Here is a 23,033-nt window from a genome sequence, read left to right as displayed (position 1 = left end):
ATTGCTTTCCGCCGAGTTCCACACTTGTTTGCCGCGGCAATTCAGCATTCCTGCATCGAATGTGCTGTAAGCAGCCGTGCAAAAGCAGCACTTCTCTCTTATCTTATTGCACCTCTTTCTCACTGAGGCATGTAGCTGGCTAGGAGCACCCTCAGGGATCGCAATCTTGGAGACCACACCTAGCTGCGCCAATCCACATATCAAACGATGATGCTTATGCATTACACGCTAAATACCAGTGCCTGCACTTCTCTCTCTCATTGAAGCACACTGCACTGGCTGACACAGCTAGGCGTGACCTCCGAGATTGTGCAAAACCGCCACGAGCCGGCCAAGCCAAGCCGGCATGCTCACACAGCAGGATTGTGGCACCTGCGGGGCTGCGAGAGAGGGGAGAATAAGATCGTTTCGCTTTCACTGGCTGAATGTGTCCTTGTGTATGGCCGACATTATTTATGGTGCTATGCCAAGCTCTGTCAGCCATGTACTTCGACGGTTTCACAAACTCTTGCGACAGCGAAACTTTCGCTAAGAGTCATGGAGGTCGCCCAGTACCGCCCCAGTCGCCGTACCTTGTGTGCTACATGCTGCTCGAACATGACGGACTTCGTTCGCATTGTAGTGTGCTAGTTGTTCCCTTTGACCATGTCATTGTTTCGCCTGCTTCACGACAGTATGAGTGAGCCAAGTGTAAAGCAGAAGTGAAAGACCATCACACTGAAACAGGAGGAGGCTATTATAAAGGCTGTCGCAACCGGTGCTAAAAAGTTGCATGCTGCTTACGCCGGAGAATCTCTTGCTGTTGTTTTATTAAAATTTCATCGCATATTTGTCTACGCAACGATATGGTGGGCTGTGGAGCCGTAGTCTTCTTTGTGCATTTAAAGTTGTACTGTAAGTTATACTGCAGTTAAGAGCAATAGTAGTCAATATAACAAAGTCATTGATATAACAAAGTAATTTCAGCTTCCCCTGCAATTTCATTTTAAAAAGGTCAGAGTGTATTGCTAATAGTAAACACTAGAGCTGGGCAATTGATCGATTAACCTTCCGATTAACTGTTTAAAGTTTTGATTGCTACTATTTTTTTTATTGCAATTAGTCTGTTATGCTTATGTAGCAGCACTATAAGATGACTCCGAGCTAGCTACTTGTCTTGCTCTAAAGTTCCAGAGCCTCGCATGCATAGACAAAGACTGTTGGGAGAATGTTTGGGAATGGCTTTCGAAGCTACCTAATGAATAAATGGTCAAACAGACCCCATGTACTTCTATAAAAAGAGTGAAATTATTCATTTTAAATGGCAAATGATGAGGAAATGGCACCAAGTCAAGTGTTATATCGCTCGCTGCTGGAAGTAACTGACGACAACTAGGGCCACTGTAGCAACGGAAAGTGAAGGGCTCCTTTGTCCCAGACATAACAGCAGTTATAAGGAAACTGATGCATGTCCCGGCAAGGTCAACGCCGCATGAGCGCGTCGTCTCTGCAGCATGGCACGAATGCTAACAAGCAAATTAACTATCTATTGCCAAAGAATGTTAAAAAGCATCTTTGCCTCTGCAGCTAGACCTGTGATTGCGTTTGACTGAGTTTGACATGCTTGAATGTCCGTTTGCACACAGTGTCGTTAAAGTAATAATAATAAATACAACTGTCAATTCAGATAGCATAGATTTCTTTTTCTTCAGTGTGTTTGTATTGTGACAAATTACCAGCTTAAATTATTTCCGATAATTCCCAAATCAGACTTATTAAATAATAAATTGATGAAAAGGTACCAATTGTGTTAAAATTTTTATTCGAAGCTCAGCCCTAGTAAACAAAGCCACTACCACACTTCATGTGGGTAGCATATTGAATAGTATAAACAGATAAAAAGAAGCAACAGTCTCAAACTTCAGTCTTCAACTTCAGCTTCAAAAATACTAGTAAAAAAGGCTATGGGGCAGCTTCAGCCGAATCACTTGCACTCACTTTTCGCCTGGCGGCAGCTTGGAAGCCGAGCCAGGCGCCGCACCGGGCTGCCGCTCTCCTCTTATCTTCCCTCCTCCTTTCTGCCTTTCACCGCTTGCGTGCAATTGCTCGATTGATTGCTGTCACTTTGTTGTGGCCTCGTGCAGCAGAGGTGAGCCGAGAGTTTAAGTTGTTTTTCCCATCCTCTCATATAGGACGCTGTCGGGGACGCATCAGTGTGGTCACAGCATATTAATCGTCACCTTGGGCAAGATGATTGGCACTTTTGAGCAGGCACGATCAGCCCACATGCGCTGCCTCCAGAAAAGCCAGCATGCGAGCCCACAGCGTTTCACCGAGATCACAGCTTGATGAGGACGCTTGCTTCATGCTCATGAGATGGTGAAGCGTAAATGCCGCATCATTCGTGGGCGTGTGCTAAAGGCATGGCAGTTGCACTATTTCACAGATCAGTTTCAGTTTCTGTAGGGAAATTGTCCAGAATTCATTACGATGCAGAAAGTAGCAGCATCAGCTTTTTGGATGTCTGAAACCGGTTATGCTCAGATGACTGACTTCAAATATTGCATTGAAGGGCCTCTCACCAGGCCACATAGGCAATTTCGGTTATACGCTGGAACTTGTTATGTGCCCTCTAGGAAGCGTTCTGCCATAATAATTTTTCAAATTGGTTCATTAATAGCCAAGATAGAAATATTTCAGTGCCACGTACCCCATGATTTCTAGAGGCGAGAGCCACTGCCAAGAGAGACATTCTCTCCACTTGCGCCATCTAGCCTCCACAAGCGAAATTCCTTCCCTGAGTTCTAGCATACCGGAGCTCGAGGATCGCGTGATGCATACCTCACGGGTCCTGCCTTCACTTTTTTTTTACTCACTTTCTTGCTACGCGGCGCACTTCTGCTGACGGCGTCGCACGCCAGCTGTTGTGTTTGTCTTGTATCGCGCAGCACGCGATTTTGTGCGCTGCGCACGAGAACACCTGACTATTGGTATAAGCTAGTGCTATGCAAATACTGAGGCAGACACAAGCGGTTCATATAGCATGATCACACGCTGAAAGATGGTAGAAATTGACATACCTTTATTGCCTGCACATGCGACTGCACAACATGGGAACAAGCAGATGAAACGGAAGCACATCTACCTTGCTGCATTGTGAAGTTAAACAAGAACATGCAGATATTCTGTTTGTGTGTTTTATTATTTCTCCAAACTTTAATTTGCCTGTTGAAGCATCAGATTACACACATAACAGATGTTGCCTTGAATAATTATCGAAGTCACATGTCACTACAAGCGATGTCACAGCAGTGCAATGTACGTGGGGACACTTGTGCGATATATGTTGACTCTCCAGCTGGGAGCGCAGTGCCTGTGAGGAAAAGGGCAAATGGGGTTCAGTTTGAAATTTCAGCTCTTTCCACGGTGCATAACAATGTAATACTTAGCAGACATGATCGTTAGCACATTGTATGCACGGCGCTTATCAGCTCAGAATGACCAGACCTGGTGAAGGGCCCTTTAAGATCAGTGGTCTTAACTTGGTAGAGTGCCAATAATGCTGTTGCTTGTAATCGCCTCGTGTCCAGTGCCGATGCATGTGAAAGTAATCGAGAGCATTACTGGTGGTGTTCTATTTTTACTTGCCAGCAGGCATTCTGTTTTTGTAGTTTTGCTTATCGAAATGTTTTCTTAGTTTTACAGCTTGTACTAAGAAATATGGCCAGTGTAGCAGTGACTGTGTAGCAATGCACCAACTAGCCCAGCGAGAAGTTCTTGTAAACAAACTGACAGATCAATAGCATGAAAAAGGACATGGACTCAAGAAACAAATAAGATATGACAAGCACCCAAGCTTTGCGTTACCAAGCACTGTTGCAAAAAGAGAAAATGATGTTTGCTCTTCCAAAAATTGAATGCAGTCAGAACTGCAGCTTTTATTGGGGGTCTGCTAGGAGTACCTATGACCACAGTGGTGTACTGATGTGCCATTCCAGACTCTCATCGTAAGGTGTAATCTGTAGTTATAGCGCGTAACAGTAATTAGTTTTCATTTTTGAGTACTTTTGTACGTTTGTGATCATAAAATTGGATAATGAAGAGAAAAGATGATATGATGTGAGTACGTCTACAGCGCTGGCAGTAGTTGAAGAGAATCATAAAAGTGGCTTCTGTGACAGATTTACTTGATTTACTTAAACATTGCTACATTAAGACGATTTTTCTCTCCTACCTCGTCTCCTATGAGCTCATGTGTGATATGTGCTAGAATGCTGTGAATATTTCAAAAGGCTGAGGCATGCCATAACGGACTTTGGGCACATAGCAAGAGGTGATTTGTTCTTGGCCAAGGCAGAATACTGACGACATGGGCATTGTTCCCTTAAATATCATTTGCTTTTGTTGAGGTGTGTGGTGATACAGCTTCCTTTTTCTTGTTTGGAAACACTCCTTTAAAATTTTGGCATGTGATAGTTTTTAATTTCACAATTTTGATGGTCTGCACAGCACTGCATAATGGAAGACTGTAATTAATCTCACTACAGGTGCCACTCTCTTGGTCATGTTTGGCTTGGAATGCATGGTACTGGCATCTGCATGATTGGATAACTTACTGCTAGTTGGAAGAGTAAGAGAAACAAAGGGGCTCGATTTTTTACTCAAGTAACACAATGTCAGGCCAGCAGACAATAAATCCTAGGAAAGCATAAGGCAAATTAGGGAACAGGGAACTCCAATAAAACCTACAACCTACAATAAATTGAATGAAATTTCTATATAACGAAGCAAATTGCCGATTTCACCGACTTCGTTATATCAAGGTTTAACTGTAATTGTAGGTCAGTTAAATTTACAACTTCCCTTCGTTAGGCTGGTGAAACCACAACCTCCAGGTGATGCATCCAGTTTTCTACCAGTTAGCTGTGGTAACAGCTGTACCTCTGTCTACTTTGTTGTGTACTTGTATACATGTATGTTTAGCCTGACCCTGAGAGTGACCCTGAGAGCAGGGCTAAAATCTAGGTTACATATAGGTTACAAGCAGATGGTCACTCTCAACTAAAGGGATGCAAGGACGTGCACAGCACTGTGTATCTTCTGTGCTTCCATCTCTTGTGTTGCTGCCTGTTCACGTTGATTCATCAAGATGAAGCATGAACTAACCCTATTAAAGACTTTGCTGAAGTAGATGTTATTTCATTGCACTGCGTATTGCTTCACTCCCAGGTGGCAAACAACAATGTGAGCCGCCTCGAGGCCTCAGTGAGCTCTTATCAAGGTACGGTGCAACACTTGGAGAAACGCATCCGCCAGCTGGAAGACGAGCGGGATGTACTGCTGCACAGCAATGCAGCGCTGCGCCACCGGCTAGATCGACTAGAGTCTGCAGATGAGCGCAATGCGCGGTCGCTCAGCTTCGGAGCTTCAGGGGAAACGCACGATGACATCGCGCAGCTCGTGCGCCGGCTTGGTGACCAGGGCCCATTGCCGGAAGACGAAGAGTGGTGCCCGCCTCGCGCCGATGGCTGTGACGGCCTCTGAGTGGCAGCGGCTATGCTGAGACCACCAGTGCTTTGGACTGCATGTGAAGAGGTTAAGCCATTGATGAGTGACCTATGTATGTAGATTGTTGCTTTATGATCTAAATTGTGACAGAGGATATGCTATCCAGAAAGGCAAGCTTTCACCATATTTCTCTGTGCAAAAGACTACTCTCACAGTTTCTTTGTTTGGTGTTAGCTTTAGCCGTTACAGTGATGCATGGGAGGTTACAAAGCATCATTATAGAGTGATAGTTCGGACAACTCGGGAAGTAGCTTGTACAAAGTTCTTGCTACCAGGCTAAGAACATTAAGAAAGCGCATGCCCACACTTTCTTTCCTTCATTTCTAGCTCATCTATGTTGATTTGTGTACTATGAGTCATGACTACAAGTGGAAGATTTTTTAGCGACTGGCACGCGCAATGGGCCCCTATACGATCTCACTCGTAAGCATAAAGCAAGCGTGTTAAACAGAAGGGTGCAAGAGGGATGTGCTGTTTGTTTGAGTATCTTGGTTGTGTTTTAGGTCACAGTAATGTTGACTCCTAATAGGCAGACATAAAGTCATGTGCTTCGATTATGATTGGAAATATATTTTCAGATTATGTTTGTCAAACTTTATATTTTTATGTGGTGAAATCGTTAAAAAAAATTGTTATTGAAGTGAAAGTGCAACGAAAAAGATGTCAGCTGCTACCTTACAGTCCTCACCTTCCTCTCCTTTTTCTGCTAAGCTCGTATGAGTTATGAACAATAATAAGTGAGTCTAAATCAGTGTTGAAGTAATGTATCACAAGATTTCTCTTTGTGGCTCCCATTAATAAGACTGCACGTTGAGCCACATCAGGCCTAAATTTAGTGAGCTTTCTTTTTATTTAGAAAAAAAAGGAAAGCATTTTGTGCTAAATGGGTAGTTAGTGCAGCCAGCATGCAACAGAAAGGGACAGTAATGTCATTTTCGAGTGGCATGGGCAATACGGGAGCTGGTCTCACTGTGATAGGAGTGCCTCAAAGTACAGAAGTTCACAGTACATCAGTTTACAAATCAACCTCATGCAACACATGCTGTGCCATTGTACCCTATAAAATGCAGAATGGCTGTACATTGATGCGGGCTGGGTTTAAGAGAAGTTATCTGTAAAGTTTGGCGGCCATGTCTCTGATGGATCAGCTGCTGAATACAGCGCAACTGCTGTCAGCACAGGCTCTTAGAAAGAAGAGCTTCAGTGACTGAAATGATGTAGAGGCAACTAATGTAAGATGACTAGATGATGTTACTTTAGGTCTCGATTTATGAACAACTGCATGCCCCAAGTTCAATTAGCGCAGAGGCTTCAAGACAACAGTTCCGCTGGAGCAAAGATTCCTCTGTGAAGTTGAGACGGCTTCTATAGTTAGGGCTTATAATTTATCAGCTTGAGTGGGAATTCCAGTAAAAGCTCATGTTAATTGTATTTTTAATGAGATTTAGAATCGGTGTTTAAAAAAAAGGGAAAAAAACGGGGTGTAGCTGCTGGAGATTGAGCGTAATTTTGCTCTGTATTTGTTGTTCTTCAGGAAGCAAAGCAGTGACGTGGTTAAGGGCACTGGCAGAAGCTTGTTGTCACTGCTATATGACAGCCACTGTCAGGAAGTCCCCTAGTCAGAGCTGCAAGAGGGCGCTGTGGTTTGTGTGATGCACATACAGGTTACTGCTTATTTCAGTCTTTCTCAGTTCTATTATAAGAGTAATGGCTTGTGCGGGCACTAATTAACGGCACCCGATTGCATTTGTGCTGTGTATGTTTGCATGGGCAGCTCTTTTAATGTTTTAGAGCCAGCAGGAAACGGCAGCTAGCATTGTGTTGTCTGACAGACGATATATCCCGCGGTCTTGTACATGTCCCACAATATATCCCTTTGGGTTTGTTTTGCCACATTTTGGCATGCCCTCTGGTGCTAGTCACTATTAGGAAAGGGGGCTTATCACATTTGTCTTCCTACCCTGGTACCAAACTTGCACTCTCATAGTCATATGTTAGAGGTATAGCAGTTGTGTCATAAAGAATATGGACAGGCACATAATCTTGAATGAAAAGAAGAAGAAAAAACATCTTATATCAAAATCATTGCACATTGCGCACCTCTGCAACACCTTTTTTATAAACTGACTTTTTTACTAATTATCTTCTGCTCGGCAATCTGTTCAGAGTTGTGACTTTGGAAGCAGGTACTGTGTGTACCTATTATAGCAGGTTCTTGTAAAGTAAAGCCTCAGTTTCAGACAAGCTTGCAGACCTGTTAACGTTCTGCATTAGTTAAAGGCAAGTACCAACTAACGAGACTATTTCTGTTTTCTATGGGCAGTCTTGCGGAGTGGGAAATCAGAGTAATAAGCCAAGGGAAGGGCCATTTCTACTCTCTTTCTACTCATTTCTACTCTCTACTCTCTCCGTTGAGTTTTAGCTCTGGAAGAAAGCAATGTAACACTGAATTCAAATAGATATGTGCTAACACAAAGTGGGGGCTAAGGCCTGTTATATTTGTTTATTGCTTTTCATTTACAGCAGAAATCTACACAGCAAGTTAGCAGCTGTCATTGAAAACTTTGAATGTTCTCGTTTATGTTTGTCAAATTGACTTGTGAACTGTAGTTTTTTTTATTGCTGTTTTGTTGCAAGTTAAGCTCTTTGTTTTTGAAGAAAAACATATGCCATCTATGTATACATACGACAACTTGGAGAGGCACAGCAATAGTATAGTAATCTGAGTGGCTTATGTGGACTTCACCTCAGAGCATCTCATATATGGATGCTTATCAACAAGGTAGCCAGTTTGCTAAAAAAAAAAAGAACGGCATGTCTCCTATTTGTATCATACAGAAGAATCATTACTTGCAGCCGATATGATTGGCTGCTACTGTTATATATGTATTACTGTAGTGCACGTTCCTCGTCCAGTCCTGCTACATACTTTCGAAGTGCTGCAAGCTGGCATACAGGTAGCTAGTAGTGATAAAGCTTTTTATGCAAAGTGTGTGCTTACTTGCTTCAAAGGCTTCTTTAAATTCTGTGAACTAGTGCCACACTTCACGCTAAGGGCAGTTCTTCATTTGGGACTTCGCACGCAAGGCCTGACTTAGAGTAGGGTGTGCACTGTGCCGTCTGGCATTTGCAGCCTGCTCGGAGTGGTGCCTTAGTTTTGCCAACGGTTGTGTTGCAAAATCCAAGGCCAATGCCGGGCAGTTCCCTTCACTTTACATGCAGCAGTGGTATAGCTGGGCTTTACAGCAGACCGGGGGCGTAATCTCGATTCTTGTATTGTGGTGCTTTTGAGGCTGTTATGTGTTGTCTTTGTTGTTGCTGTTGATACAGGCTATCAGTTGCTGGTTACAAAAATCAAGTTCGTCATTGTATTAAAAAAAAAAACACAAAACAAGAAACTGGCTTCATTCTTCCGCTAGTGTGCTTCTGTCACATTTACCTCGGACGCATCTTTTCTCACGAAGTGCATAATCAGAATTAGCGTGCTTTGACATTGGCACTGCATTAAAATGTGGGCGTTTCAAAGGTGCAATTTTCTTACCGAATTGAATACAAATATTCGAGAAAGACTGGCTTTCAACGTCCCACCACACCTAAGAAATGAAAAGAATACATCAATTTAGCGTTAAATGTAAAGTCCACCTGCTGCACATAAATTTATTATTACATCTGCAGGCAGCCTAATGAGGAAATATTCGTGATTAGATAGTTCCATAGTATATCCTGCAAATGTAGTTTGCTGATACACACATAAAGTCAGAAACTTGTGCTTTTTGCATAGAAAATTGACTCCTGAAGCATACGTAATCCTTTAAAGCAGTGGTTGCAGTAATGGCTAAGTGTTATTGCAACTGCAATTACCGTATTTGCAAGAATGCAGTTAAAACTCAATCTAACGAAACCCGATTTTACAAAGTTCCCAATCTAACAAAGAAATTTTCATTCCCCGACGAGAACCCATAAGGTTCAATGTTGTCATCAACCCGAATCAACGAAACTAGCTTGCATTAAACCCATTTTAACGAAGCTTTTCCAGAAATAAATGAGTAAAGAAAAGCTGTGATTTCTTTCTAATTTTGACGCAGACGGGTTTTTCTTCGAGCGTGCACTCAAACGCTATCGTGTTAAAACATCCAGGCACATTAGTCGCAGCCCAAGCTTTATTTTGATGATGCTGCATGCCGCACCCAGGCACGGAATAACGGACTCAGCAGCCACTAGCGTTATGTACCAAATGATATTTGGGGCGGCGGATGTTGGGCCGTCCTCATGTACATTTTACACACACAGGAATGGGTTAGTGGCAAATACAATTCCGTGGTATTTTTTGTGTGTCACTACGTTACGATTTCAGATTTCAATGGACCGAAATGTCCCTTGCTTGTTTTTCCGAACTTCCAAATTTAACGAAATAATTCGAGCGTGGTCATCACTTCGTTAAATCGAGTTTCAACTGTTACGGTGAGCACTTCTTTGAATTTTCCACCCGTAAAATGTGCTTTGTGTTATATTCGGGTTCGTGACACATATAATCTTAATAGAGAGTTCTAGAATAGGGGCCCCAAACGTTTGGGGCCCCAAAGAAATGGCGTCGAAGCCACTGCGCATGCGCGAGACGCAAACTGCGTTTGAGGTTTGCGTCGGATACACTGTTCCGCTGGTTTGATGGGAGCCCTAAAAGCTGCCCCAAAAGCTTTGCGTCAGCAAACATAGCAGCACCCATCGAAACAGCGGCTCTAACCTTGCACCAAATTTGGCTCGATTCGTGCTAACGCGTCAAGTTCGCAAAGAAGCAGTGACTGTCGTTATCGCTTTCGCTCAACTAGCATGTGTTATGAAGACTGATTCTTTAGGCGTCGCTTATTCCGAATTCGATTGTCGATTTCATGGCTCGTAGGCCTAACGTGGCTTAGCTTGGCTGTTGAAGGTACGTAAGGTTGGTTACTCAAAACTAAGCGCAAATGATTGTTTGCTGCTAATAGAAAACTTCGAAATTGTAATTAAATGCAGAAACACGAATCTCAAAATTACCCTTCTTATTATGGTATATTTTATTTCATTATTTATAATAGCTTTTCTTTGCGCAAGATTCTATCCGCAAACGCAAAGCTCTATTCTAAAACCGTTTACTCCTGCGTGCCCCAACGCTAACACCCGCAACCAAACTTTTGGAGCCCCCATTCTAAAACTCTCTCTCTCTCTCTTTGGTAGAGACCCAAAGTCCCCTTGCATTAAATTCGTGGTCACGTTATTAACGTGCAAATATGGTACGAACTCTCCAGGCAAATTTCTGTCGTCGTGGCTGTCCTGTTCCATAGGCGAGCGCCCATCTCCTTCTCTAGCTCAGCTGTAGCTGCTCATGGCGCGGCTGTGCGCTTACATACACGGGCAATGGGACCCGCACACCCTGCGTCGTGTGCAATGATTGGCCGACTCGAGATGTACGGTAGCTTCTTGTACGCAGTCTTCTCGCATGTATAGAGTTGGAGGTCGCATAACCTCAAGTATCAGTGAGGCCTTGAAGCAAGAGACAGCATGAAATGCCGGCGCTTGCCCCAACTTTTGTGCGTTACACAAGGCATTTAGTTGCTTTTCCCGGTTTCCTCAGTAAACTATATATGCGAGGCACAGTGTTTACATTTTGTTGAAGTAGGAAGCATGTTGAATGATGAGCGATAAATGTTTATTCTGTGTGGGGTCACTGCATCCTTTGTAGAAATTAATAGTTGACGTGTTACATTGCAGTGCCCTACAAGGCCTACATAATATAACTGATATCAACAATGTAAAGGTGCGATCAATAATCCCTACAGGCGGCGATGGTACTGCGGGCGTCATTTATGACGTCGACGTTGCCATCCCGAATGACGACTTGCCAATACTGATCAAACCAACGACAGAAGGCACTTTCATTATGAGGATTTTCAGACTGGGAAACACACGCTGTGTAACGGTTTTGTTTGAAGGAGACAGCTTTCCTTCCCACGTCAAGTTAGGACGTCGACGTTGCCATCCCGAATGATGACTTGCCAATACTGATCAATCCAAGGACAGAAGGCACTTCCATTATTAGGATCTTCAGACCGGGAAACACACGCTGTGTAAAGGTTTTGTTTGAAGGAAACAACCTTCCTTCCCACGTCAAATTAGGACATGTCCGCCATCCAGTACGACCATTCGTACTGAAGCCTTGTTTCAAGTGTTGCAAGATTGGCCGCGTAAAGGGTGTCTGCGTGAACAATGTCGTGTGTCCGCGGTGCTCCGAGTCTCATTCAGAAGACGCCTGCAGCGCAGATGTTCTAAAGTGCCCTAACGGCAGTGGTGCTCACAATGCCTCATCAAAGGATAGCCCGCAGGTGCGGAAGGAATTCGCGATCCTCGAACGAATGGTGCGGGACAACTCAACGCATCGAGAGGCTGCTGCCGCTCTTCGGCAACGTCGGCATCGACACCAAAAACGTTCGAAATACCGCAGCTGCAAATAGTGGCACGCCAGCTTCCGTCAGAAGGATTGCCGCATCAACGCATAGCACCACCAAGACAGATGCAAGGAAAGCAAACAAAGCAGAAAGGCTCGCCCGTCCCGAAGAATGGCCTGAGCTACCGAGGGCACAACACCCACTAAGTTACCTCAAAACGCACCGACCTCGACGGCTTCGGCAACTGTTGAAGCGACGCTGGCTGATGATCTCCAGGTCATCAACATTCTGCGGTCGCTCACGAATGCCATTCGTGGTATACTTAACAACATGAAATCTTCGTCTGCGCAAAGTGTGCTACAGCTAGGTACTGGACACTTTGAGTCAAGTACTTGCAGCTCTTGGTTGAAATCATGGCTCTCCAGAAGCCTTCATTTTGTGACGAGGTCCGGAACGTGTCGATAGTTCAGTGGAACGCCAGAGGACTTAAGTCACGCATGTCGGACTTTCGACAGTTCGAATTCGTGAATAAGTTCCCCGTCATCATCATCTGTGAGCCCCTGTCAGCTAACATCAGACGGTCCAGGTCCGAGTGTTTCATGTCCGCCACCCACGAAGAATGCAGCCAGATCATCGTCTCCATAACATGTGATCTTACGTATGTCCATCACTCAGTGCCACCTGACCAAGAAAACCAGTACGTATGTCTGACAGTGAAGAAAGGCAAGCTCACTTTCACAGTAGTTGGAGCCTACATATGGCAAATGATGACAGCGGCTTAGCTTTTGGTGATGACTGGAGATTATAATGCACATCACTATCTCTGGAGAAGTTCTAAGATAAACTCCAGGGGCAGAAGATTAGTGTCATTTGTCTCGGAACAAGAACTGTGCTTGTTAAGTGATGGAAGCCTCACCTTTGTTTCACACTCCTTCACTAGAAAGGTCAGGTGGTTTCCGAATATTGAAACGTGGGGAAGGAACCATGCACATACCCACTTAGGATTGATGGGTTGATGGGCTCCAAGTTAGCCGGCTCACTCAATGTATCAACTGACCAATGTTCAGATCAATTGTCGAAGACGGATGTCGCGATGACTTGTCCTCTAGCCCAGAGGACACCATAAAGGGTGCCCTAGAGGCTGCCAGGCATTCGCTTCAGAGAATGTCTACATGCACTGAATATGACATTGAGCTGGAAAAGCTTTGTGCAATTCGTTGCCGTGCAGAGTGAAGATACAGGCATGCAAAGCCTGTACATGACGAGGTTGGCCAGAAAAACTCAAAAGAAAATCCAGCGTCGGATGGACAAACTTGCATCGCAAAGATGGATGTCATTCTGCAAGTATTTGGAGCCACGTCTGCAACTCCGTCTTCCACCAGGGTTACCACGCGCGGAAGCAACACTTCTGTGCCGCCTATGGCTCGGCGTGGCATTCATGAACTCCTATTCCTTCCGCATTGGAATGGCCGACAGCCCTGCTTGCGACACCTGCGGCTTCGAGGAGACGATCGCGCACCTCCTCTGTGACAGTCCACATTACAGTGTGCCAAGAAAAGTGCTCGTGACCGCATTCGAAAAACTGGACAATCGCTCTTCCACAGAAGAGAAAGTTCTAGGACAATGGTCCAGACGGGTTTCGGCACTCAACGCCTTAAGGTCTTTGCTGAAGTTTTAAGGGCCTGTGAATTGTGCTTTCGCCTTTGACTGTTGTTGCGCGTAGCATCGCGTTACTGTGTGAATTTTTCTAATTTTTTTCTCTCTTCTTTCTCTTTTTATTCCCTTTACACGTTTCCCCAGCACAGGGTAGCCAGTCGGTATTTACACTGGCTAATTTCCCTGTCTTTCCTTCCCTTTTTATCTCTCTCTCTCTCTCTCCTCAAATTATGTGGCTATAGGTCCGCTGATTTTTCCAATTGATAGTTCTCAACAGCATGATAAAATGCAGCGCGGCAAATGCCAGTAAACTATCTGTCACTCTTCTCCGCCAATTCGAGCCACGGTAACCTTTGTCTCACATATGGAGAACTATTCGATCGTGGTCTCCGTGGAATCCCTCAGCAGCGCCACCCTTTCAAGTCTTTGGCCCTTCACCAACAATTTAGAAGGATTGACGTCGCTGAAGATTTCTGCAAGAGGATTGTTGGCGAAACTAGTTCAGCTGGAACATCGACGCTCCACCACTCACCGACCCCCGCATGGGCATTCCTTTCTCCCTGGACGAACTCGAAGCTGCACTTGCCTTGTGCAAGCGTTCATCTTCACCAGGACCCGACGGTATAACCTACCGTGCCCTATGTAATCTTGGCGAAGAGGCTCGGAAATTGCTCCTGCTCTTGTTCAACAGCTCTTGGCAGAGAGGTACGGTACCCCAGAAATGGAAGACCAGTCGCCTAATTCCACTGCTCAAGCCTGCAGCAAGTCGCCTGTAGACATTGCATCATATATATACCGGCCAATTGTGCTTGCCAGTTGCATCAGAAAGCTAATGGAGAGGATGGTTCTAGCACGGCTAGAATGGTACTTCGGACATTACCAGGTATATCCAGATGCAATGGACGGTTTCAGGCGTGGCCGTTCTTCCATAGACAACGTTATCGACTTGGTGACGTACGTCCAGCACCAGAAGTCCTGCAAAAGATTATCTGCTGCCGTGTTTGGTTGTTAAATGAGCATACGATAACGTAACGCACGAAGCGATGTTCAACGCGTTAGAGGCAGTAGGACTTGGCGGCAAGATCTATTTCTGGATTAGTAGCTATCTGCATAAGAGATGCTTTTAATTCTGAAATTCTTTTACAGCGAAGCTGTATACCTCTCCGTCCAAGGATATTTTCCTGTCGTAAGCAAAATCCCCATACGTGGGCCGATCCCGGAGATGGTGCAATGCCGGGCCGACCCGCGGCGGAGGTGAAGCAGGCGTTAAGCACTCGCCATACGCGGGCCGATACCGAAGATAGTGCAATGCGGTGCCGACCCGCGGCGGAGGTTAAGCAGGTGTTAAGCACTCCCCATACGTGTGCCAATTCCGAAGTTAGTGAAATGGCGGTCAGACCCGCGGCGGAGGTGAAGCAGGCGTTAAGCCCTCCCCGTACGTGTGCCGATACCGAAAATAGTGCAATGCCGGGCCGACCCGCGGCGGAGGTGAAGCAGGCGTTAAAGCACTTCCCATACGTGGGCCGATCCTGAAGATATTGCAATGCCGGGCCGACCTGCGGCGGAGGTACAGTTCGCCGTTAAGGGGCCCACATACACAGCTTCGCTGGTCATCCTTCTTCACAGAGTGGAAGGGCACTGAGACTTTTTTTCATACTTTATACCGAGGGCGGCCCAACCTCCCAGCATTATAGTAACCGTGGGGTGCCTCAGGGAGGAGTACTGAGCCCAGCACTCTTTAATCTAACACTCATAGGACTCGCTGACACCCTTCCATGCACCATTAGGTTCTCCATCTATGCCGAAGACATTTGTATTTGGACGTCGGATGTGACGCTACTGCAGCTTCGCGCGCGGCTTCAGAAGGCAGCCACTTTAACATCATCCTACCTTCGAGAACAAGGACTTCAATTATCATGTGAAAACCAATGTATCCATACGTCATATTTGTCGACGGGCAGCCGATCTCGTACAACACAAGTCGGAGATATTTGAGGGTGGTCATTGATAGAAATCTCTCCTGGACCCCTCATGTGAATTATGTGAGAAAACGCCTGACAGGAATTTGCCAAATGTTCAAGTTTCTAGCAGGAAAGGCAGGGGAATGTCAATACAATCTATGCTGCAACTGTAGTACAGGGTCCTCTTTATTGGATTCCGGCGGTACAGCCTACCGGTCATCTCCAACACCTGCAGAACTAACCTGAATACAATCCAAAGCATCCAAGCCCAAGCTCTCAAGATATGCCTTGGTCTGCCGCGTAGTGCGTGAACGACTGAAGTTATTGCAGTCGCTCAAGATTACACTATTCGAACGCACATTACCATTGAAACAATGCGTGTGCACATAAGACACTTCGCCCTGACCTCTACCCACCACCTCGAAAATCTTCCAGTAGAAAGGCCCGCCCCGCACGACATTCAGTGCAACTGTCTTCGCGCACCATGCCTCTCTCAGGTCAGGTTACGCACCTGCGGCAAGGCTTTCGATTCCTCTATAGTGTGTGAGCCGTACTCAAGTAAACCTTAGAATCCCAGGACTTCAGAAAAAGTGGGACTTGCCAGCATCAGCATTCAAGCAACTTACTTTACTCTTCTTGTACGATAAATACAGCGACTGCACTCACGTCTATACTGATGGCTCAACTGCATCAACCAGTTCCGGTGGCGCTATAGCTATACCAAAAATGGGAATAACCCAAAGGTTCAAGACTTCCCATATCACCACGTCTATAGCTGCAGAGCTCGCGGCTCTCCGCGACGCGCTTCATGTAATAAATGCTGAAAGTCCTCGAAAATGGGCAATCTTCTGCGATTCAAGGTCGACCTTGCAATGTGTGCAGTCGTTTCTCCGACATGGAACTCACGATCAGCTCACGTGTGAAATCGTGGAAGTCGTCCACCACTTGAGAGAAAAAGGCCATGATATTTTATTTCAATGGTACCAGGACCTTGCGGTATCATTGGAAATGATGACCCAGATAAGGCAGCTCGGACGTCAAACAAAGAACGCTGCGTCCCCATTCCTCTCTCAAGGACCGACGCTGCGAGACAACGCATTCTAGCACACACGCTCTCCTTAGAGTGGAATACCGCACATACAAAGCGCACCAGACTGTACAAACTAAACCGTTCACTGAAACTCAGACTTCCGGCCGGACTGCACCGACGCGAAGCATCTCTTCTGTGTCGGTTGTGGCTGGGAGTTGCCTTCATGAAAGCTTACTCAGCACTAATTGGAATGGCTGATAGCTCTGCATGTGATGTTTCCGGATGCGAGGAGAACATTGACCACTTATTGTGCCACTGTCCTCAATTTCAAGCACAAAGACAATCTTTGTCCAACGCATTGAGGAAACTAGATGATCGTCCTTTGAGTGAACAGACAGTACTAGAGTACTGTCCCCACCGATCATTGGCTCAGAAGGCAGCGAAGGCACTTTTGTGCTTACTGAGAACGTCTAGTTTGCACGAGCGGCTTTGACTCAATGACTGTCTGTGCACGTCTCTATACCTTCTCTCTCTCCATTCTCTCTCTTCCCCTTCTCCCTTCCCCCAGCGTAGGGTAGCCAACCAGACTCTTGACTGGTTAACATCCTTGCCTTCCTTATATCCCCCGTCTCTCTCTACTTGTGGTCTTGAGGGTATAATAAATGAAATGAAATGAAACTTATTCAAACGTTCCAATATGTCATATATCTATTGGTATTCAAAATGTTTCTCAGACTGCTAAAGCAACTGCACGATGTGCGATCTTCAAATTTCGTGAAAATGGGGAGAAATTTTAGTGTAACGCGTTGCGAAGCTTTCACGTAGTTGCTTGAAATATAAGGTAAATATTTACAGAGCTCTCGTTTTATTTATTTTTTCCTATTTTCGTTCGTCATACGAGTCTCACAGTTTGTTTCTCCGCTGTCTTCGGTGAACTAAAGAGAGCACCTTGTTCTTATTCCTTCATGACTGCGAAGACGACGAAGTGTGTGTTATATGGAACGCTGCTTCTTTGTCTCTGCGAATTTCAAGCTACTTTGTGGGAGACGCCGCTCCCTTAACTACGGCGATGGACGTGGAGTCACCTGGAGGGGTGCCGAGTCCTTCCACGTGAACAGCGGCCGCTCCGAGAAAGCTGTCTAGTCGCCCGAGTGACACCGACAGCGAGGACACTGTGATCTATTCAACGACCAGTGATGAAACCTCGAATGACAGTGACTTCGTCCCCGTAGCAAAGCACAAAGCAAAGAGAAGACTGGTCAGGACATCTCCTTCCACAAGTAAGACAACTGTGGTGCCGAGGCGAAAAGTCATCGGACTCGGACCACACAATTTTATTCGTGCCTGGGGCTGCTAGCTACAATCTAAACCGGCTCAACCGCCAAGCTACATCTGTGTCGCTCGGGGCCCTTGTCCTGGGTCAGATCAAAGATATAAGGATCAACGCCCGAAAGAACATTCTCGCTATAGATGTCACAAACCGCAGCGCACTAGACGTTCTCAGTAACGTTAAGGTGCTGGATAGCGTCAACGTACGATCATGACTCTACGGCCGGTGTGGTTGAAGACGTAGACAATTCCATAAGCGATGCTGACCTGCACATACTCATCAAGCCAGCGACAGAGGGAATTACCATGTTGCAAGCCTGTAGCCTGGGAAATTCGCACTGTGTGAAGCTGACATTTAAAGGAGACAGCCTACCGTCACATGTCAAGGTCGGGCACTTCCGAAACGTAGTACGGCCTTTTGTGATAAGGCCGCTTCAGTGCCGGAAGTGTCAAAGGATAGGGCACGTTAGTGCGGTTTGCACAAATGCTGCCGTGGGCTCACGATGCTCTGGGTCGCACAGCTCCGACGCATGTCGTGCAGAAAACCAAAAGTGCGTCAATTTTTAAGGCTCTCACCATGCATCTTCAAAGAATTGCCCACGTGTGAAAAATGAGCTTCATGTTTTGAGGCAAATGGTCAGGGATGGTTCGTCGCACAGGGAAGCTGCCGCTAAGGTGCGACGTCGGCGTTCACATCGCCGGAGATCTAGGAAACCCACTGCTATTGCTAAGGGTTCACCGCGTCCACTGACAGTACACAAACTTCCACAGACAACTAGCAATACTAGCAACGAGGTTCCCAAGTAGACAGCCTCCAATATCATTGCCTCATGCGAGAAGTGGCCGCCGTTGCCACGGCTGGACCAACCAGTGGAGCAAGCAAGGTTTATCACGCTCGCTGAATTATGCTTCACCTTCTGGCAGCAGCCCAGACGACGACAAACAAGTCGTCGTCATGATACGGGCCATTATGAACACGCTACGAGTACTACTGACTGCCATACACACTCCGGCGGCTCGAGGCGCACTTCAAATACAGAATGCAATGCTCTGAATCCGGTACTGTCCGGTCTTGAGAAGCACCATGGCTGCTCCTCAGCACTCGTTCCCTAAAGAAGTCAAGGAAGCGTTCATCTTCCAGTGGAATGCCAGAGGCCTTAAATCCCGTATTTCGGACTTTCGTCCGTTTGTTTTCAAGCACAAATTTCCCATCATTGTCATCTGTGAGCCAAACATTGAGAGCACCATCTGCCTATCAGGATATGAAGCTTTCATGTCTGCCACCTGTAGCGACCGCAGCAAAGCCATCGTTTACGTCAGATGCGATTTCACTTATCTTTTACACCCAGTGGCACCTGATGACGACAATCAGTGCGTATTTTTGACTATAAAGTGCAAGAACGTTTCACTCACCCTGGTAGGTGCCTACATTTCACCTTCGAGTCGATTTGACAACCTAAGACTACGTACAATTTTAACAACGACACCTGGACCATGGATTCTTACCGGCGATTTCAATGCGCATCACCCGCTATGGGGAAGCTTGAAGGTGGATTGTCGAGCAAGACGTGTACTGTCCTTCGCGTCGGACCATGAACTCTGCTGCCTAAATGATGGCAGTCCCACTTTTCGGCGGGGATTGACATACAGCAGCTGCCTGAACTTAACTTTTGTTTCAAGATGCCTCAGTGCCGGTGTGAAATGGTTTCCGGACAACGAAACACTAGGTATAGTGACCACGTTCCAACATATGTTAAAATCGATGGCATATGCAAGTCGCACTCTACCACAGTTCTTCAATGCATCGACTGGCCTAAATACACGTTGCTCGTGGAGAAGTGCCAAAAGGTCCAGCACTGTCCACCTGGCAACATCGAGGAGCTCATTAACGACGGTGCTCGAGGAGCCACAAGAGTTTTTAGGCCTACTCCTAAATTTTTTGAATACGAAGCAGAATTGGAGCGGCTTCGAGCAATTCGCCGTCGCGCGGAACGAATATACAGGCGCGCCAAGTCCATCTACGACCTAAGGGAGGCGAGACGCATACAGAAGAAGATCCAGCGTCGGACCAACTCCCTGCAGTCTCTAGCATGGAAGACTTTTTGTGATTCCCTTGATCCGCATAAACCCTTATCACATATATGGAGAACGGTGCGCGGTCTTCGAACATCACCACAGCAACGCCATGCATCCCTTCAAATGCCTGGTCCTCTGTCAAGGTCGCCGAGAGATCGACGTAGCGGAGGATTTCAGTTTAAGGGTTCCTGGTCTACCGTCCTCGTTCCCCTTACATGACCCCCTTGACGTTCAAATCTCGCGGGATTCTCGTATGGAAAATCTGTTTTACACTGAGGAGTTACAAGCGGTGTTGGCAGCGCGTAGACGTTCCTCGTCGCCTGGGCCTGACGGGGTGACATACGCAGCTCTTGGCAACCTCGGTCAAACAGCCCGGCATGCTCTTCTAGAGGTGTACAACAATTCATGGCGTGAAGAAGTTGTTCCAGCTGCATGGAAGTCCAGCCGCCTTGTGCCTCTGCTTAAACCAGGTAAATCACCCCTAGACGTGGCGTCTTATCGTCCCATTGCTCTGGCCAGTTGTCTAAGAAAGGTGATGGAGATGATGGTGCTGATGCGTCTAGAGTGTTATCTAGAACGCTACAATATATAACCCTGACGGCAGGATTCCGACGCGGACGCTCTTCTGTAGACAACGTCATAGATCTTGTCTCGTCTGTTCAACACGAAAAAAGCCTAACGAGACTGTCAGCGGCGATGTTCCTGGACATTAAATGCGCTTATGACAACGTAACACATCGAGCCATCCTGGACGCCTTGGGCGGTGTCGGCCTACGTGGCCTTGTGTTTCGATGGATATTCAACTACTTAAAGGACATGTCATTCTTTGTGCAAACAGGATGGTGCATCATCACAACACAACACCTACCGCGGAGTACCACAAGGCGGAGTCTTGAGCCCCACTCTATTTAACCTCGTGCTCATCGACCTGGTTCATACCCTTCCACAATCCGTCCTTGTGTCGATATATGCATTTGGTCATGAGGAGTGACCCGTCCGCAGGTGCGCGCCAGACTCCAAAAAGCGGCCACACTAACATCAAGCTATCTTTGAGCACGAGGTTTGGAGGTGTCCTCCGAGAAGTGCTCTATGGTCGCTTTCATGCGCAAAGCAATGCGACCATACGTTGTTAGAATTAATAGACAGCCTATGGCCTACAAGAAGACGCACCGTTTTCTAGGAGTGATAATAGATCGAGACCTCTCCTGGTGTCCTCACCTCTCTTACCTAAAAAGGAAACTAGTGATAACAGACGTGCTCAGATTTCTTGCAGGAGAGTCATGGGGTGCGTCTTTGAGTGCGATGCTCCAACTCTGTAACGCACTGTTCCTGGGTTTCTTACGCTGCAGCTTACCTGTATACTAGGTGGGACCGGTAGGCCTAGGCCTTCGGTCTAGGCCATTTGTCTAGGCCTTCCCAGGTGTGCATCCACGGCAGCAACAATAGCCATCGCGCATGACCACCCCATCAATACTTATATTCATGTCGACTCTTTAAGGATGCACATCAAGCACTTCGCCGGACTTCCATCGCATCATCTCGCCTTCCTTCCTGCCGCGCGACCTCTTTCAGCGTTTAGCAGAATTATGGCCGCCAACCATGGAGGTTTACCATCAAACTTCACACCTGCAGCACGACCATCTCTGCCGCTGTGGTGCCTCCATCCACTCCAGGCTCTTCTTGTCATTCCCGGCATCAAAAAGAAAACGGAGATGTCATCTTTCGCCCTCCAACAAACTGTGCTTTCATTCCTACATGACAAACACAACGAACGCACCCACGTTTACACGGACGGTTCTGTCTCCTCTAAATGTTCAGTTGGAGCAGTGGTACTTCCTACTCAATCTGTCACCATCAAATTCAAGACGTTTCACGTTATATCATCGACGGCTCCAGAACTCTCAGCTATCCGTGCTGCTTTGGAGTTTATTGGTCCCAAGTCAGCACATTCATGGTCCATCTTTTGTGATTCAAAGGCAGCTTTCCAGTGTGTGCTGTCGCCTTTCAACCACGGACCTAATGTGCCATTAGTCGCAGACATCCGACTACTCTACCATTACGCAATCGACAAGGGACACAACATCATCTACCAGTGGATACCGGGTCACTGCGGAATTTCGGGAAATCACAGTGCGGATGACGCTGCCCGGTCGGCCCACGATGGTGCCCAGATTGTACCCATACCGCTGTCAAGAACAGATGCAGCCACAAGTCATCGCTCCCTCGCACGCGAGCTTACGCAGACTGTGGAACACCAGTGAATTCACGAAAGAACGTCTTCACAGATTGGATCCAAGTTTGCGACTCCGTCTTCCACCAGGGTTGCCACTAGCGGAAGCAACACTTCTGTGCCGCCTATGACTCGGCGTGGCATTCACGAACTCCTATTCCTTCCGCTTTGGATGACCGACAGCCCTGCTTGCAACACCTGCGGCTGCGAGGAGACGATCGCGCACCTCCTCTGTGACTGTCCACGTTACAATGTGCCAAGAAAAGTGCTCGTGACCGCGCTCGAAAATCTTGACAATCGCCCCTTCACAGAAGAGAAAGCTCCAGTACACTGGTCCAGACGGGTTTAAGCCAGTCCAGACGGTCCAGACTCAAGGCCTTAAGGGCTTTGCTGAAGTTTTTAGGGGCCTGTGAATTGTGCGACCGCCTTTGGCTGTTGTTGCGCGTAACATCGCGTTACTGCGTGAATTTCTCTCGTTTTTTTTTCCTCTCTTCTTTCTCCTTTTATTCTCTTTACCCCTTTCCCCAGAAGAGGGTAGCCAGCCGGTATTTACAGTGGCTAACCTCCCTATCTTTCCTTCCCTTTCTCTCTCTTGTTCTTATTTGGGCAAAATTGGTGACACGGTATGGGTAATGTGGATGCAACGTTCTAAACAGGTAGGTGAAATGCGCCTTTTTACAATACATTGCGTATGCAAAGGGTCGAGAGCGTCGTCGTTGTGTTTTATGAGCGGCGTGAAACGTATACCGCTGCCCTGGCATAATTTCAGGTCAAATTTTGTGAAC

The 23,033-nt window shown here is 46.6% G+C and overlaps 2 protein-coding genes and 1 pseudogene across 3 annotated transcripts in view; 2 read left to right on the top strand and 1 right to left on the bottom strand.

Annotated features, from left to right (window-relative positions):
• plx (PTB_TBC1D1_like and TBC domain-containing protein plx) overlaps window positions 1-8,945 on the top strand; it is an 81,134-nt gene extending 72,189 nt beyond the window's left edge. For both annotated transcript variants that reach the window (XM_050184099.3, XM_050184098.3), the window contains one exon: window positions 5,209-8,945. In XM_050184099.3, coding sequence (XP_050040056.1) covers window positions 5,209-5,523 — 315 coding nt within the window. In that variant the 3' untranslated portion in view covers window positions 5,524-8,945. The remainder of the gene's footprint in view (window positions 1-5,208) is intronic.
• LOC140217043 (uncharacterized) lies at window positions 676-2,967 on the top strand (annotated as a pseudogene).
• KFase (kynurenine formamidase) overlaps window positions 3,044-23,033 on the bottom strand; it is a 65,892-nt gene continuing 45,902 nt past the window's right edge. Inside the window, exon 5 of the mRNA XM_055073647.2 lies at window positions 3,044-3,352. Coding sequence (XP_054929622.2) covers window positions 3,221-3,352 — 132 coding nt within the window. The 3' untranslated portion in view covers window positions 3,044-3,220. The remainder of the gene's footprint in view (window positions 3,353-23,033) is intronic.

Source organism: Dermacentor andersoni, chromosome 4, assembly GCF_023375885.2.
Source record: "Dermacentor andersoni chromosome 4, qqDerAnde1_hic_scaffold, whole genome shotgun sequence".
Lineage (NCBI taxonomy): Eukaryota > Metazoa > Arthropoda > Arachnida > Ixodida > Ixodidae > Dermacentor > Dermacentor andersoni.
This window is presented reverse-complemented; position numbering and strand designations above follow the sequence as displayed.